General features: G+C 41.1%; 1 protein-coding gene across 1 annotated transcript in view; it reads right to left on the reverse strand.

Moving 5' to 3' along the window:
• Positions 1–7283, reverse strand: part of LOC120913607 (sodium- and chloride-dependent neutral and basic amino acid transporter B(0+)-like) — a 53868-nt gene extending 46585 nt beyond the window's left edge. The window contains exon 1 of the mRNA XM_040323678.1: positions 7046–7283. Within this exon, the coding sequence (XP_040179612.1) occupies positions 7046–7108 (63 nt within the window). The 5' untranslated portion in view covers positions 7109–7283. The remainder of the gene's footprint in view (positions 1–7045) is intronic.
• Positions 7284–13182: the final 5899 nt, after the last annotated feature.

The raw sequence follows: 13182 nt of genomic DNA on the forward strand, positions 1-13182 counted from the left end.
GGCGCCAAACTCCGTCCCTGTGCGTCGCAACGCTCGCAGGGAATGGAGCGCGGCATTTGGGCACTGTGAGGCCCCGTACACACGACCGAGGAACTCGACGTGCCAAACACATCAAGTTCCTCGTCGAGTTCAGTGTGGAAGCCGCCGAGGAACTCGGCGGGCCGACTTTTGCCATTGAACAACGAGGAAATAGAGAACATGTTCTCTATTTCCTCGCCGAGGTCCTCGTCGGCTTCCTCGGCCGAAAGTGTACACACGGCCGGGTTTCTCGGCAGAATTCAGCTCTGAACCGAGTTTCTGGCTGAATTCTGCAGAGAAACTCGGTCGTGTGTACGGGGCCTGAATCGAGCGGAGGAGGACACAGCTCACAGATCACAGCGGAGAGACATTGCAGAATCCAGGGGACAAGGTAAGGGGGCAGCACAGTGGTGTAGTGGTTAGCACTTTCACCTAGCAGCAAAAAGGGTCGCTGGTTCGAATCCCGACCACAACACCATATGCTTGGAGTTTGCATGGCTTTTTTGGATCTCTCATTCCCACCTAAACGCTAGGCAAATAGTTCAATGTTTTCTGAACCCAAGAATAAATATATACTATATTCAGCTTGAAGCCTCGTACACACGACCGAGGAACTCGACGGGCGAAACACATCGTTTTCTTTGTCGAGTTCCTTGTTAGGCTTTGTTAGGCTATCGAGGAACTCGACAAGGCAAGTTTCTCCATTGCCGTCGAGGAAAAAGGAGACATGCTCTCTTTTTGGCTCGACGGGATCCTCAACAGTTTCCATGTCGAAAAATGTACACACGACCGGTTTCCTCTGCAAAAAAAAATCCCAGCAAGTTTCTTACTGGTTTTTGCCAAAAAAACTTGGTCGTGTGTACGAGGCCTGACAGTCCTTAGATGTGGTGACTGAATTTGTTTTTCTTTTTACAGGCTTTTTTTCTTTATTTTTACCATGCGATCCCCCTAGTAACACTCTTCCTGTTTTATGGTGACAATTCTCACTTGCTGTTCAGTTGGTATGGGGGAGCCAGATGGTCTCATCAGGACAGAAAGTAAGATAGGAATACAGATTGCCGTGTGGTGCGAATTCAGCCATACAGTTTGTATGGCTGAAATCGCATTGCATCGCGTTCGCACCAAAATGGTGCCGGACCCTATTTTTGTCCGCACTGGAATTGGATTGCATGGGTGTTTTCCAAACCATGCGATCCAATTCCATTCAGTTCCACTGTGCGTACTGCATTCTGCGTACAAATTTGATGGTGTCATTAACTTTATATTGACACCTGCAGCGGTTCGCAGATTGCATCGTGAACTGCCAGCAATGCTGATGCGGTGTGGGAACCCACACAGGAATTGCTGTGGTTGCCGCATCGCACCAGTGTTAACTGGGACTAAAGGAGCACCACATAGCAGTAAAACTTGACACAGGTCAACCCTTCCCCAATTTTCTCCAAAATTTTTTGTTTTTTTTTAAAGTTTCGTCTATATATGTACTGTGCTTTTTAGTGAAGAGATAACTCTAATCTCCAGTTTGCTACTGTATTGTTTCCTATCGTTATCAAATCCAGGAGCAAACACACGGAGAAGGAAACAATTACTGATTAACAAGTATGTAGAGATATTTGATTTCAACCATTATTCTTTACCAAATAGGGATGAGAAAATCAGTTTAAAGACCCAGTGAATGGGTGAATCGGCAAACTGCCATTTTTTTTACCTTCTAAAACATACTGTATTTATGAGGAATTGTTTGAGAATAAAACCTGAATCATGATTGGCCAGATTCCTGAATTCTGGGATTCTGCAAAGGTCAGACATATCTACATGCAGATATGAGGGGTATCAAAAACATGATTAGTCAGTGGTTTTATTTTCATTACCTTAATGCCAAGGTAATAGCATCGAATATATCTCTACAGTCTTATGAGACTTAGTAAATACATTGAACAAGAAGACTTTTATTTGCTTAAACAACCCAAACTAGTAAGGAGAAATTCCTGTTTGGCAAGTGTTCCGATAACCTGACTGAATGCTTAATGCAAAAACAGACTCTTTATTGGCAGAGCTTCAATGCTGTATGCTTTGGGTGTTTTTTTTTTCTTAAAGAGGAGCTTCAGTCATATGTGCCAAAATTTAAAGTCAGCAGCTACAAAAACTGTAGCTGCTGACTTTTAAAAAACAGATACTCACCTGTCCCAGGATCCAGTGCTAAATTCCTCACCTGGACCGATTCTTCACCGGTCTTCGGGGTCCCTGGCACCGGCATCTTTACTGCGGGCAGCCAGCTGTGACTGTTTGCGGCTTCACAGCCGGATGCCCACTGCGCATGCATGAGCAACACTGCACTTTGTGAATGGTCCCACAGCCTTCTGGGACCTGCGACGTGTTCCAGAAGGTTGTGGGCAGGGAGGGGGAGGAGAACTTCTGCTTGGAATACTGAGGCAACCCAAGCAGAAGTGGCAGCAGGTACCTGTCAAAACTAGGTACCCCCCAAAAAAATGTGGAAACCCCTTTTGGTTGAAGTTACACTTTAAAGTAGATGTACCCTTACTGAATGAGATTAAAGAGGTTGTAAAGGTACAATTTTTTTTTTCCTAAATAGCTTCCTTTACCTTAGTGCAGTCCTCCTTTACTTACCTCATCCTTTGATTTTGCTTTTAAATGTCCTTATTTCTTCTGAGAAATCCTCACTTCCTGTTCTTCTGTCTGTAACTCCACACAGTAATGCGAGGCTTTCTCCCTGGTGTGGAGTGTCGTGCTCGCCCCCTCCCTTGGACTACAGGAGAGTCAGGACACCCACTAACACACAGCTCCTTTCTCTATCTGCGACGTAGAGAGCGTCCTGACTCTCCTGTATTCCAAAGGAGGGGGCGAGCACGACACTCCACACCAGGGAGAAAGCCTCACATTACTGTGTGGAGTTACAGACAGAATAACAGGAAGTGAGGATTTTTCAGAAAAAATAAGGACATTTAAAAGCAAACTTGAAGGATGAGGTACGTGAAAGAGGACTGCACTAAGGTAAAGGAAGCTATTTAGGAAAGAAAACTGTACCTTTACAACCCCTTTAAGTTTGCTAAATGACTGTATCATAAATGAATGCCGTTTTTTTTTACATTTTTTTGTTGCATCTCAGTGCTGCTAATCTCCTAAAATCTCTTTGTAGCCATTTCCTGTCTGCATGCACCTGTCTACATTTCTAATGCCTGTGTAATATGTACGCACATACCCCACTTTTAAGTACACAATGGGGTTTATTTACTAAAGCTGGAAAGCCCAAAATCAGGCTTACTTATGCATAAAAACCAATCAGCTTCCAGGTTTTATTACCAAAGCTCAATTGAACAAGCTGGAGTAAGAAGCTCATCGGTTTCTATGCAGAAGTGAGCCGGATTTTGCGCTTTCCAGCTTTAGTAATTATCCCCCTTAGTGTACAAAGTGGGGTATACCTGTATTGAAATGACCTTTTGTATACTCTATTGGAAGTCTGTGTGACAGAGTGACAGCAAGGAAGCTGATTTGGGGTACTGGTACTTCTATGATGCTATAAACTGACTGACTGATGTTAGACCTCGTACACACGACCGAGGAACTCGTCAAAAAAATAAAACATAGTTTTCCTCGACGAATTCCTTGTCAGGCTTGTCGAGAATCTTGACAAGCATTCTTTGCGTACACACTGTCAAGACCAAATCTCCTCGTTCTCAAACGCGGTGACGTACAACGCATACAATTGCTAATCTCATGTTACTGCGTGTTAAGTAAGAGTTTGGTAAGAGACGATTTGCACTTTTCAGTCTGTTACAGACAAATGTGCTATCTCCATTACAAACGCTACTTTTACCGAAGGTGCGCTCCCGTCTCATACTTTATTCTGAGCATGCGCGGGTTTCTAAGGATACACACAAACATGTTTCTCGTCGAAAACCAGCCCGACGAGGAACACGACGAGGAAATTGAGACTCCAGTCGAGGAAAAAGAGAACTTGTTCTCTTTTTTTCTCGTCGAGTTCCTCGGCAGTTTTCTCGATGAAAAACATACACACGACCGTTTTCCTCGGCAAAAAAGCTCTGCCACCAAGTTTCTTGATGGATTCTGTCGAGAAAAACGGTCATGTGTACGAGGCCTGACTCCTGTAGGTGGTTGCAGCGGGTCTTTTACCCTCACATGAGTATTGTTGAGGTGCTTTGGTCAGTCACATCACATTGTGAATATTTGCAATAAGTGCAACATCAAATTTTCACCTTACTAGAATTACTAGAATTATTCAGTAGACTATAACAAAGAGCTATGATGCACAAAGATGGGTAGCCCCTTGTAGTAATACGGTGGAGTCAATTCAGTCCAATGATGAGGAAACACTGCTCAAGGTGTGAGTGCTGCAAGTCTAGTGTTGCTTCCAAAGCAGAGGTGTGAGCCTGGCTCACCTCCGAGATCAACAGGGAAGAATGGATGAATGGCGGCACACTCTGGGGATGCCAAAATCTTTATTGTAGCGATCAACAAACAAAAGCATATACAGCACAATGGGCACCAGGAGATAAAAATCTCCCTGGCGGTATCATTATGTCAGATTTTTGATGCTGAAAGCGGTTACATTGTTTTGCATGGAAATTTTGTGTTTTATATTGTAGGCCTGTAATTCTTATATTCTTGTATTCTATAACTCACTTAAATCTGTCCAAACAAAAGTCTAGTAGACATCCCAGGTATGATAAAGTTTGAAACACGAAATCATAAATTATAATATAATAAACAAGTATAAATAATTATAACAAATAATAATAATAATATAATAATAATAATAATAATAATAATAATAATAAAAATTATATAATCAAATCAAAAACACTGAAATTTTCTCAGTTGCAGAATTGTTGCTGTCATTACTTTCAGTGTTTTTGATGACGAATTTTCCCACAAATCACTATCGCTCAATTCTGCAAGTGATTCTAGTTTATTATCGCTGTTTTCTAGCGGGTCTAAAACTACTTTTGATGTAAACGGACACTTTTTGGTTGCTATGGACAATCTCCAGTTTCCAGGCAGAAAGAACTGTATTTGTAATATAAAAGTTCATGCAGGTCACTGGACAGACCACTAGGGACCAAGGGGATGTGTAATTATTTGATACAGTACTGTAATCTGTAAGATTACAGTGTACTGTATCTATACTGTGTTTTTCACTTTTTGAATTTGGCGCCAAGCTCCGTCCTCATGTGTCGCAACACTCGCAGGGAACGGAGCTCGGCACTGTGAATTGAGCGGAGACACAGCTCGTACACACAGCAGGGGAGACATCGCAGGATCCAGGGGACAAGGTAAGTGAAAGCTGTACATGGATCCTGCGATGCGATCCCAAGTATGGCTCAGGGTTACCGCTTATAGTACTGAAAATTCATCCCCGAGCCACAATTGTGATTACCATTAACCTACCTGACGGTGTTTCCAAGTCTGGTTCGGGGTGAATTTTCAGTACCAAAAGTGGTAACCCGAGCCAGACTCGAGATCGCATTGCAGGATCCATGTACAGCTCTTACTCAAATTCAAAAAGTGAAAAACACAGTATACATACAATACACTGTAATCTTACAGATTACAGTACTGTATCAAATAATTATACATCCCCTTTGTCCCTAGTGGTCTGCCCAGTGCCCTGCATACAGTTTTATATTATAAATACTGTTCTTTCTGCCCGGAAACTGGAGATTGTCCATAGCAACCAAAAAGTGTTCGTTTACGTCAAAAGTGGTTTTAGACCAGCGAGAAAACAGCGATAATAAATTAGAATCACTTTCAGAATTGAGCGATAGCGATTTGTGGGGAAATTTGTCATCAAACACTGAAAGTAATGACAGCGACAATTCTGAAACTGAGAAAATTTCAGTGTTTTTGATTTGATTACATAATTGAATAATTGTTGTTATTATTATTATTATTATTATATTATTATTTGTTATAATTATTTATAGTTATTTATTATATTAAAATTTATGATTTTGTGTTTCAAACTTTATCATACCCGGGATGTCTACTAGACTCTTGTTTGGACAGATTTAAGTGAGTTATTTCTAAGGCCTCGTACACACGACCGAGGAACTCGGCGGGCGAAACACATTGTTTTCCTCGTCGAGTTCTTGTTAGGCTTGTCGAGGAACTCAACAAGCCAATTTTCTCCATTCCCGTCGAGGAAAAAGAGAACATGCTCTCTTTTTGCCTCGTCGAGTTCCTCAACAGTTTCCTCGCTGAAAAATGTACACACGACCGGTTTCCTCGACAAAAAAAATCTCCCACTAAGTTTCTTGATGGATTCTGCCGAGGAAACCGGTCGTGTGTACGAGGCCCTGAGAATTACAGGTCTACAATATAAATCGCCAAATTTCCATGCAAAACAATTGTACCGCTTTCAGCATCAAAAATCATACCGCCAGGGAGGTTAAGGAGGTTAATCATAAAATCAAAAAAAGGTATTGGCATCCTTCAGGAGTGTACAGCCATTAATCAATTTTTCCCGAAGGGGTTGATTTATTAAACTCTAGAATACAAAATCTGGTGCATCTGTACATGGTAGCCAATCAGCTTGTTCAATTGACAAAAAAAACAAAAACAAAAAAAAAACAGTTTTAGTAAATCTCCCCAAATAGGTACTACAAGGAAAGATCCTTTCTGATAGGTCACTTTACATTTTATTATACATTCTTCTTTGGAATAGATACCTACATTCTCGCCAAATCAAATAACTATCTCTGTTCTGTTTAAGTTTGTATAATTATTACCCATGGCTCATTAGATACAGCACCTACTATATTATAGAAAGGTGATGAGAAATAAATCCCTGCAAGCCATAAATGCCTTGTCTTTGATATAACTCAGCCTGAACTAGAAGAAGACCTTGGAATTCCTTGTTAGTTCATTATTTATATTCTACACTTCTTGTTCTCCTTTGGCTGATTTGCTAAGTAAAGGGAAACATCCAGCTGGAAAACATCCAGACACTTGACACGTTTCCATTCATACATGATCCCTCTGGTCCACTCACCGTGAGGTCCTTGCTGGCTTTCCTGTTGCAGCACTTGAGGAAATTAGGCAGGGAGAAACCCATTCTTGAATGTAGATCTTAACAGTGGATGTATTATATCCTAGTCCCTTTTAGGTAATTGTGCCTGTCCTTTGTAGCTCAAGCTCTCACTGTCGCAGCCTCCTGTGTACTTGTCTCCTCAGGTAAGACAGAGCTCCTTTATGTATGTAGACAAATCACCGCCTCCCATCATTGCTTCAATTACAGTAATGATGACTTTCACAAGTAGGCTGGACAAATTATCTTGCAACATGAAAATCACCCATAGTAAAACAATGACATTTTGGGAGTTTCAACATGATAGTGATTGACTCAAGATGAACTTAGTATCAGGCTAGAATTGTAATCAAGCTTGTGTCAACATGCCATTTGTCTTTGCATAATTGTGGTACAGGTGTCTACCACAAGTTCTTTTCAATGGAAACTATAGTCTCTTTAGACAATTTTAAGATATAAATGTAAATGCCATCAGGTCGATAGACATAATCTTATCATTGTGTTAATTTCTTATAGCACTTGTTTCTAGTAAAGTTTGTGAATATATACTCTATGTACACAGGGGCAACTATATCTGATGTTTGCACAAGCAGACTCGGATTCTGCTTTAGAAGAAATATACAATGACTTTGTTGACTTTGTTGCAGCACTAATCTATGGATACATTTGAAATATAAACAATAGACCCTCCGTGTTTATATGTGTCTTATATGTCTCTTTGTGTTCACACCCGAGCAGAGCAATTTTCAGGCATTTTTGGGCATATTGAAGAGGAAGCTGCATTCAGATCGCTTTTCAGAAAGCATTTGACAACCTTTTTTCCCCCCTTAATCACAAACCAGTGTGCCACCTCCATTCATTTCAAAGGGTCTCGTTCGGCAGGCTGCACTGTCTGCTGCAATTAAAAGCAGGGTCAATATTTTTCTTTGCAAAAGAAATATGCATATTAATGCTAAAAAACATAATTTTATAAACTTAATTCACTGAACCTACTGTAATTTACCAAATTGTATAATGAGCAGAAGAGGATATTCATTCACTCCAAGGGCCAGATTCACATAGAATTGCCCTGGCGCAGCGTATCAGAGATACGCTACGCTGCCGTATCTTACCTGGCTCTAAGTCGAATCCAGGAAGATTTCGGCATAGTGTATCTCTCGGCGCGTATTTCAAATTGGGCAGGTAGGGGGCGTGATTCATTTAAATGAAGCGCGTCCCCGCGACGATTGAACTGCGCATGCTCCGTTTTGAAATTTCCCGCCGTGCTTTGCGCGAAATGACGCCGCACCGACGTCATTTTTTGAACTTCGACGTGAGTTACGTCCTTTCCTATTCATGGACGACTTACGCAAAAAAAAAAAAATTAAATTCGACGCGGGAATGACGGCCATACTTTAACATGGCAAGTCTATCTAAACGCCACACAATAGCAGCTTTAACTATACGCCGGGAAAAGCCGACTAGCGACGACGTAAGACAATGCGACGGCCGCGCGTACCTTCGTGGATCATCGGGAAAAGCTAATTAGCATACCCGACGCGGAAAACGACGCAAACTCCACCCAGCGGGCGCCGAAGTATTGCACCTACGATCCGAAGACATACGAAGCCGTACGCCTGTCGGATCGAAGCCAGAAGCCGTCGTATCTTGGTTTGAGGATTCAAACTAAAGATACGACGCGGCAAATTTGAAAGTACGCCGGTGTATCAGTAGATACGCCGGCGTACTTGCTCTGAGAATCTGGCCCCAAGTATCTAATCATCTGCAGGACAATATGAAAAAAAAAAAATCTTCTTCCACATATGACTGTACGAGTGAACAGAGTTTCCCAGGATTCAGGGTAACAGACATGAAATGTACACTTTTTCCAATACGAAATAAATATGTTTATTCTATAAGGGCCCAAACATGCTATTCCATTGTGGTAACATGTGTAACAAATGTGTTGGTACGATGCAGCGCCATTAATACTGAATGGCACCCCAACACACCTTGCTGACACATGTGCATTACTGCACAATGCAATGTGCATGCTAGAAATCCTGCATGCACTGTTTTGATGTGTTTAGGCGCTTTATGCACCCCATTCAAATGAACCGGCTGTCTTAACACAACACGTTAATGCACGTGTACTAATAAACCGCAGTGGGGTAAATGGGCCTAAAGGAGCAAAGACGTGGTTCACAGTTACCATATCTTCTATCATATCATCTATCTCCAGCAGGCAAACTGTAGGTTTTATTTAGTAAAGCTGGAGAGTGTAAAATCACTTCTGCTTGGAAACAAATCAGTTTCTAATCTCAGTTTGTTCAATTAAAGGGGTTGTAATGTCTCATGGTTTTGCACCTTAATGCATTCATACATGATACAATACATAAGAGAAAAAAAAAACTTATCTGTGGGGGCACCCAATGAAGAGGAGGAGCCAGGAGCGCTGCCCGGGCACCCCAAAAAAGGAGGATTGGGGCTGCTCTGTGCAAAAACCTTGCACAGAGCAGGTAAGGAACAAAAGAAGGCTTGCTGCTCCAGGTGAGATGAGAAAGCCTAATGGAATTTGTGGGTGCTCGCCTCGGCTCGCCTCCGCAATCAATGAACGAGAAAGAATAGGTTGCACACAACAACTGTAGTCCAAAATCCTTTATTATGACATCCAAGAATAACACAACAGGGACAGAGTGCCCGGTAGATGCATTTCACACTATTAGGCCTCGTACACAACCGGTCGTGTGTACATTTTTCGACGAGGAAACTGTCGAGGATCTCGTCGAGCCAAAAAGAGAGCATGTCTGGCCTCGTACACACGACCGAGTTTCTCGGCAAAAACCAGCAAGAAACTTGCTGTTTTTTTTTTTTTGCAGAGGAAACCGGTCGTGTGTACATTTTTCGACGAGGAAACTGTCGAGGATCTCGTCGAGCCAAAAAGAGAGCATGTCTGGCCTCGTACACACGACCGAGTTTCTCGGCAAAAACCAGCAAGAAACTTGCTGTTTTTTTTTTTTTTGCAGAGGAAACCGGTCGTGTGTACATTTTTCGACGAGGAAACTGTCGAGGATCTCGTCGAGCCAAAAAGAGAGCATGTCTTCTTTTTCCTCGACGGCAATGGAGAAATTTGGCTCGCCGAGATCCTCGACAGCCTAACAAGGAACTCGACGAGCAAAACGATGTGTTTCGCCCGTCGAGTTCCTCGGTCATGTGTACGAGGCTTCAGGCCTCATGCACATTGGACGTTAAAATAACGTTACAAAAACGGCAGTAGCTTTGCAGTGAGTTTTTCAAGGTTTTTGCAATAGTGTTTATTAGTGTTTATTAGCGTTAGTTCGCATTTTTCCACCATAGCGTTTTTTTTTCAATGGATCAAAAACGCAAAAAAAAAAACACTGGTGAGCTGTGTTTTTGAGCGTTTATCTGTGTTTATGAGCGTTTTTTTACATTAGTGTATTTTTACAGCTGATAATAGCTGAAGAACTCCACTCAGAAACCACTATTTATTTTTTATTTTTTTATAAAGCCAAAAAAAAAACAGCCCAAAACTTCTGATAACAGCCTATGTGTACATGGACACATAGGATAACATGGTAGGGAGTTTATTGACTGTACAAAAAAATGTCTGTAGCCACAAATAGCTGCTGTAAAAACGTCCAAAGACGTCCAGTGTGCATGACACCTTATAAGTGCTTAGTCATTGATTAATTAAACACTTATAATAGTGTAAAGTGTGTCTACCGGGCACTTGGTCCCTGCGGTGTTACTCTTGGATGTCCTAATAAAGGATTTTGGACTACAGTCATGGTGTGCAGCCTATTATTTCTTGTTCACAGAGCAGGTAAGTATGACATGTTTGTTATTTAAAAAACAAAAACCTTTACAACCACTTTAGGCTTGGGCAATAAAACCTGGAAGCTGGTTTCTATGCAAAAGTGAGCCAGATTTAGCACTCTCCAGCTGTAGTAAATAAATCCCAGTATTCCTAAAATGACCTTCAGCTATGGCTCTACAGCATTGTGTATAGCATGTCCCGTGAAGCATCGTACACACGACCGAGGAACTCGACGGGCGAAACACATCGTTTTCCTCGTCGAGTTCCTTGTTAGGCTGTCGAGGAACTCAACAAGCCAATTTTCTCTATTCCCGTCAAGGAAATAGAGAACATGCTCTCTTTTTGGCTCGTCGAGTTTCTCAACAGTTTCCTCGACGAAAATGTACACACGACCGGTTTCCTCGGCAAAAAAATATCTCCCAGCAAGTTTCTTGCTGGTTTTTGCCAAGAAACTCGGTGTGTACGAGGCCTCAGGCTGGGTTCTCACTGATACTACACAACATTCGTACGACTTTCATCCTACTTTGCTCTGCGACATCAGTCCTACATCGGTCCTACATCCATCCAACTTAAAAACAGGATACTACTTTGATCCAACTTTGTGATAGTCTGACATGTCCTTTGACCAATCAAAACAATCCCAGTGTGAGATAAATTCCTTTTATTGCTGCTGTAATCACCATGTCGGATGTCAAAAGTCGGATGGTTAGGACAAGGATCCTACTTTGATCCGACTTCAATGATATCCAATGGGCTGAAGTAGAACCAAAGTCGGACCAAAGTAGTACAGGGAGCATTTTCAAAGTCGGACCGACTTGTGCCGGACCAGTTAAGACGGCTCTCATAGGGAAACATATATTTTCACAGAGACTAATGGTCTCTGCAGACAGCATCCCACTACAAATGGCATTTTACCTAAAACATTACTTCTTACAGTATCCTACTAACAAAATAAACTAGGGACTCACCTACAATGTTTTATCATCACAGAGAAGAATATTAACATGATGGATGTAAAATCAGGCAATCACTATGGGGCTAAATATTAAAAGTTAATTAGAAGAAACATTTCTCGTTGCCTATAGAAACCAACACATTTTTCAAATACTATCTTTACAGACCAGTTTAAAAATAAATAAAGGAATTTTTTTGGCTGCTATTAGCTTAAAGGCATTCTTTTTAGCATACTTTTTAGATATCGTACCCCAGATAAACAGAATTTTATATATGGGGAGGATAATGACACGCATCTTTCTATTTGTCTATACAAAGAGCTGGAAGCACATGGAAACATGGTTCATTTTGTAAAATAACCTTCCGTAGATCATTGTAAACTCAACCAGCCATAGAACATAGTGTTCTTGGACAGGTAATGACCCTGGTACTCAAGAAAAACAGAGCCAATGTCTCCATTTTAGATGTACATGCTTTTTAACGCATGGTGTGCTCATTGTATATGGCACTTTAAACAGTAAAAATGTAGGCTATACTAGGCAAACAATATGTTTCTTGGTTACATATGTAATTTAACAATTTTGCCTGAGGTTTGTCATCTATGCCTTTAGAACCGTCTATGCCTTTAGTTGTATAATTGAAAAATCCAAAACTTCATTAGTGATAATGCTTTTAGTGATAATGATTTTAATGATTCAATATAAAATAGGTTTTATTTTTTTCTAAGGTCAGGATAGTACATTTTTAGTTTGGTAAGGTTTTATAACTTAAGAAAGTTTTATTGTCAAAAATGTACATAGATGTGCAATATTATAAAGTGTACAGAACATATCATGCAGACTGCAACTATTGCTTATTAGCTCACATGCAATTCAGTTGATTTACTAAACCTAAATACATACCTCCCAATGTTCTGAGATGGGAATGAGGGACACCTATCACCAAAAGTATGCCGACATAGGACACACTGCTTGTCATGCCCCCTTAAAGGAGAATTGTACAAAAAAAATACGATTGGTTAAACCCACAAGTGCTGTTTTTACCACTACTATTCCCATTAAATTGGCTTTTGGAATTTACAAATGCAGCAATTTAGAAATCAGATGAAGGGTTTAGCTCTGCGAAACACTTTTTTGATAGGTAAAAAGTGCACTTTATATACATCTGTATAGATCAGACCAAAATGAGGGACAAATGAGGAGGAATGAGGGACAGAAGGACATTGCTCCAAATCAGGGACAGTCCCACGAAATCAGGAACATTTGGGAGGTATGCAAATAGACTGTGTACATTGCACTCATTTCCCCCAGAGCTTAGTGAATGTGGTGAA

This window comes from Rana temporaria, chromosome 9, assembly GCF_905171775.1.
Source record: "Rana temporaria chromosome 9, aRanTem1.1, whole genome shotgun sequence".
Lineage (NCBI taxonomy): Eukaryota > Metazoa > Chordata > Amphibia > Anura > Ranidae > Rana > Rana temporaria.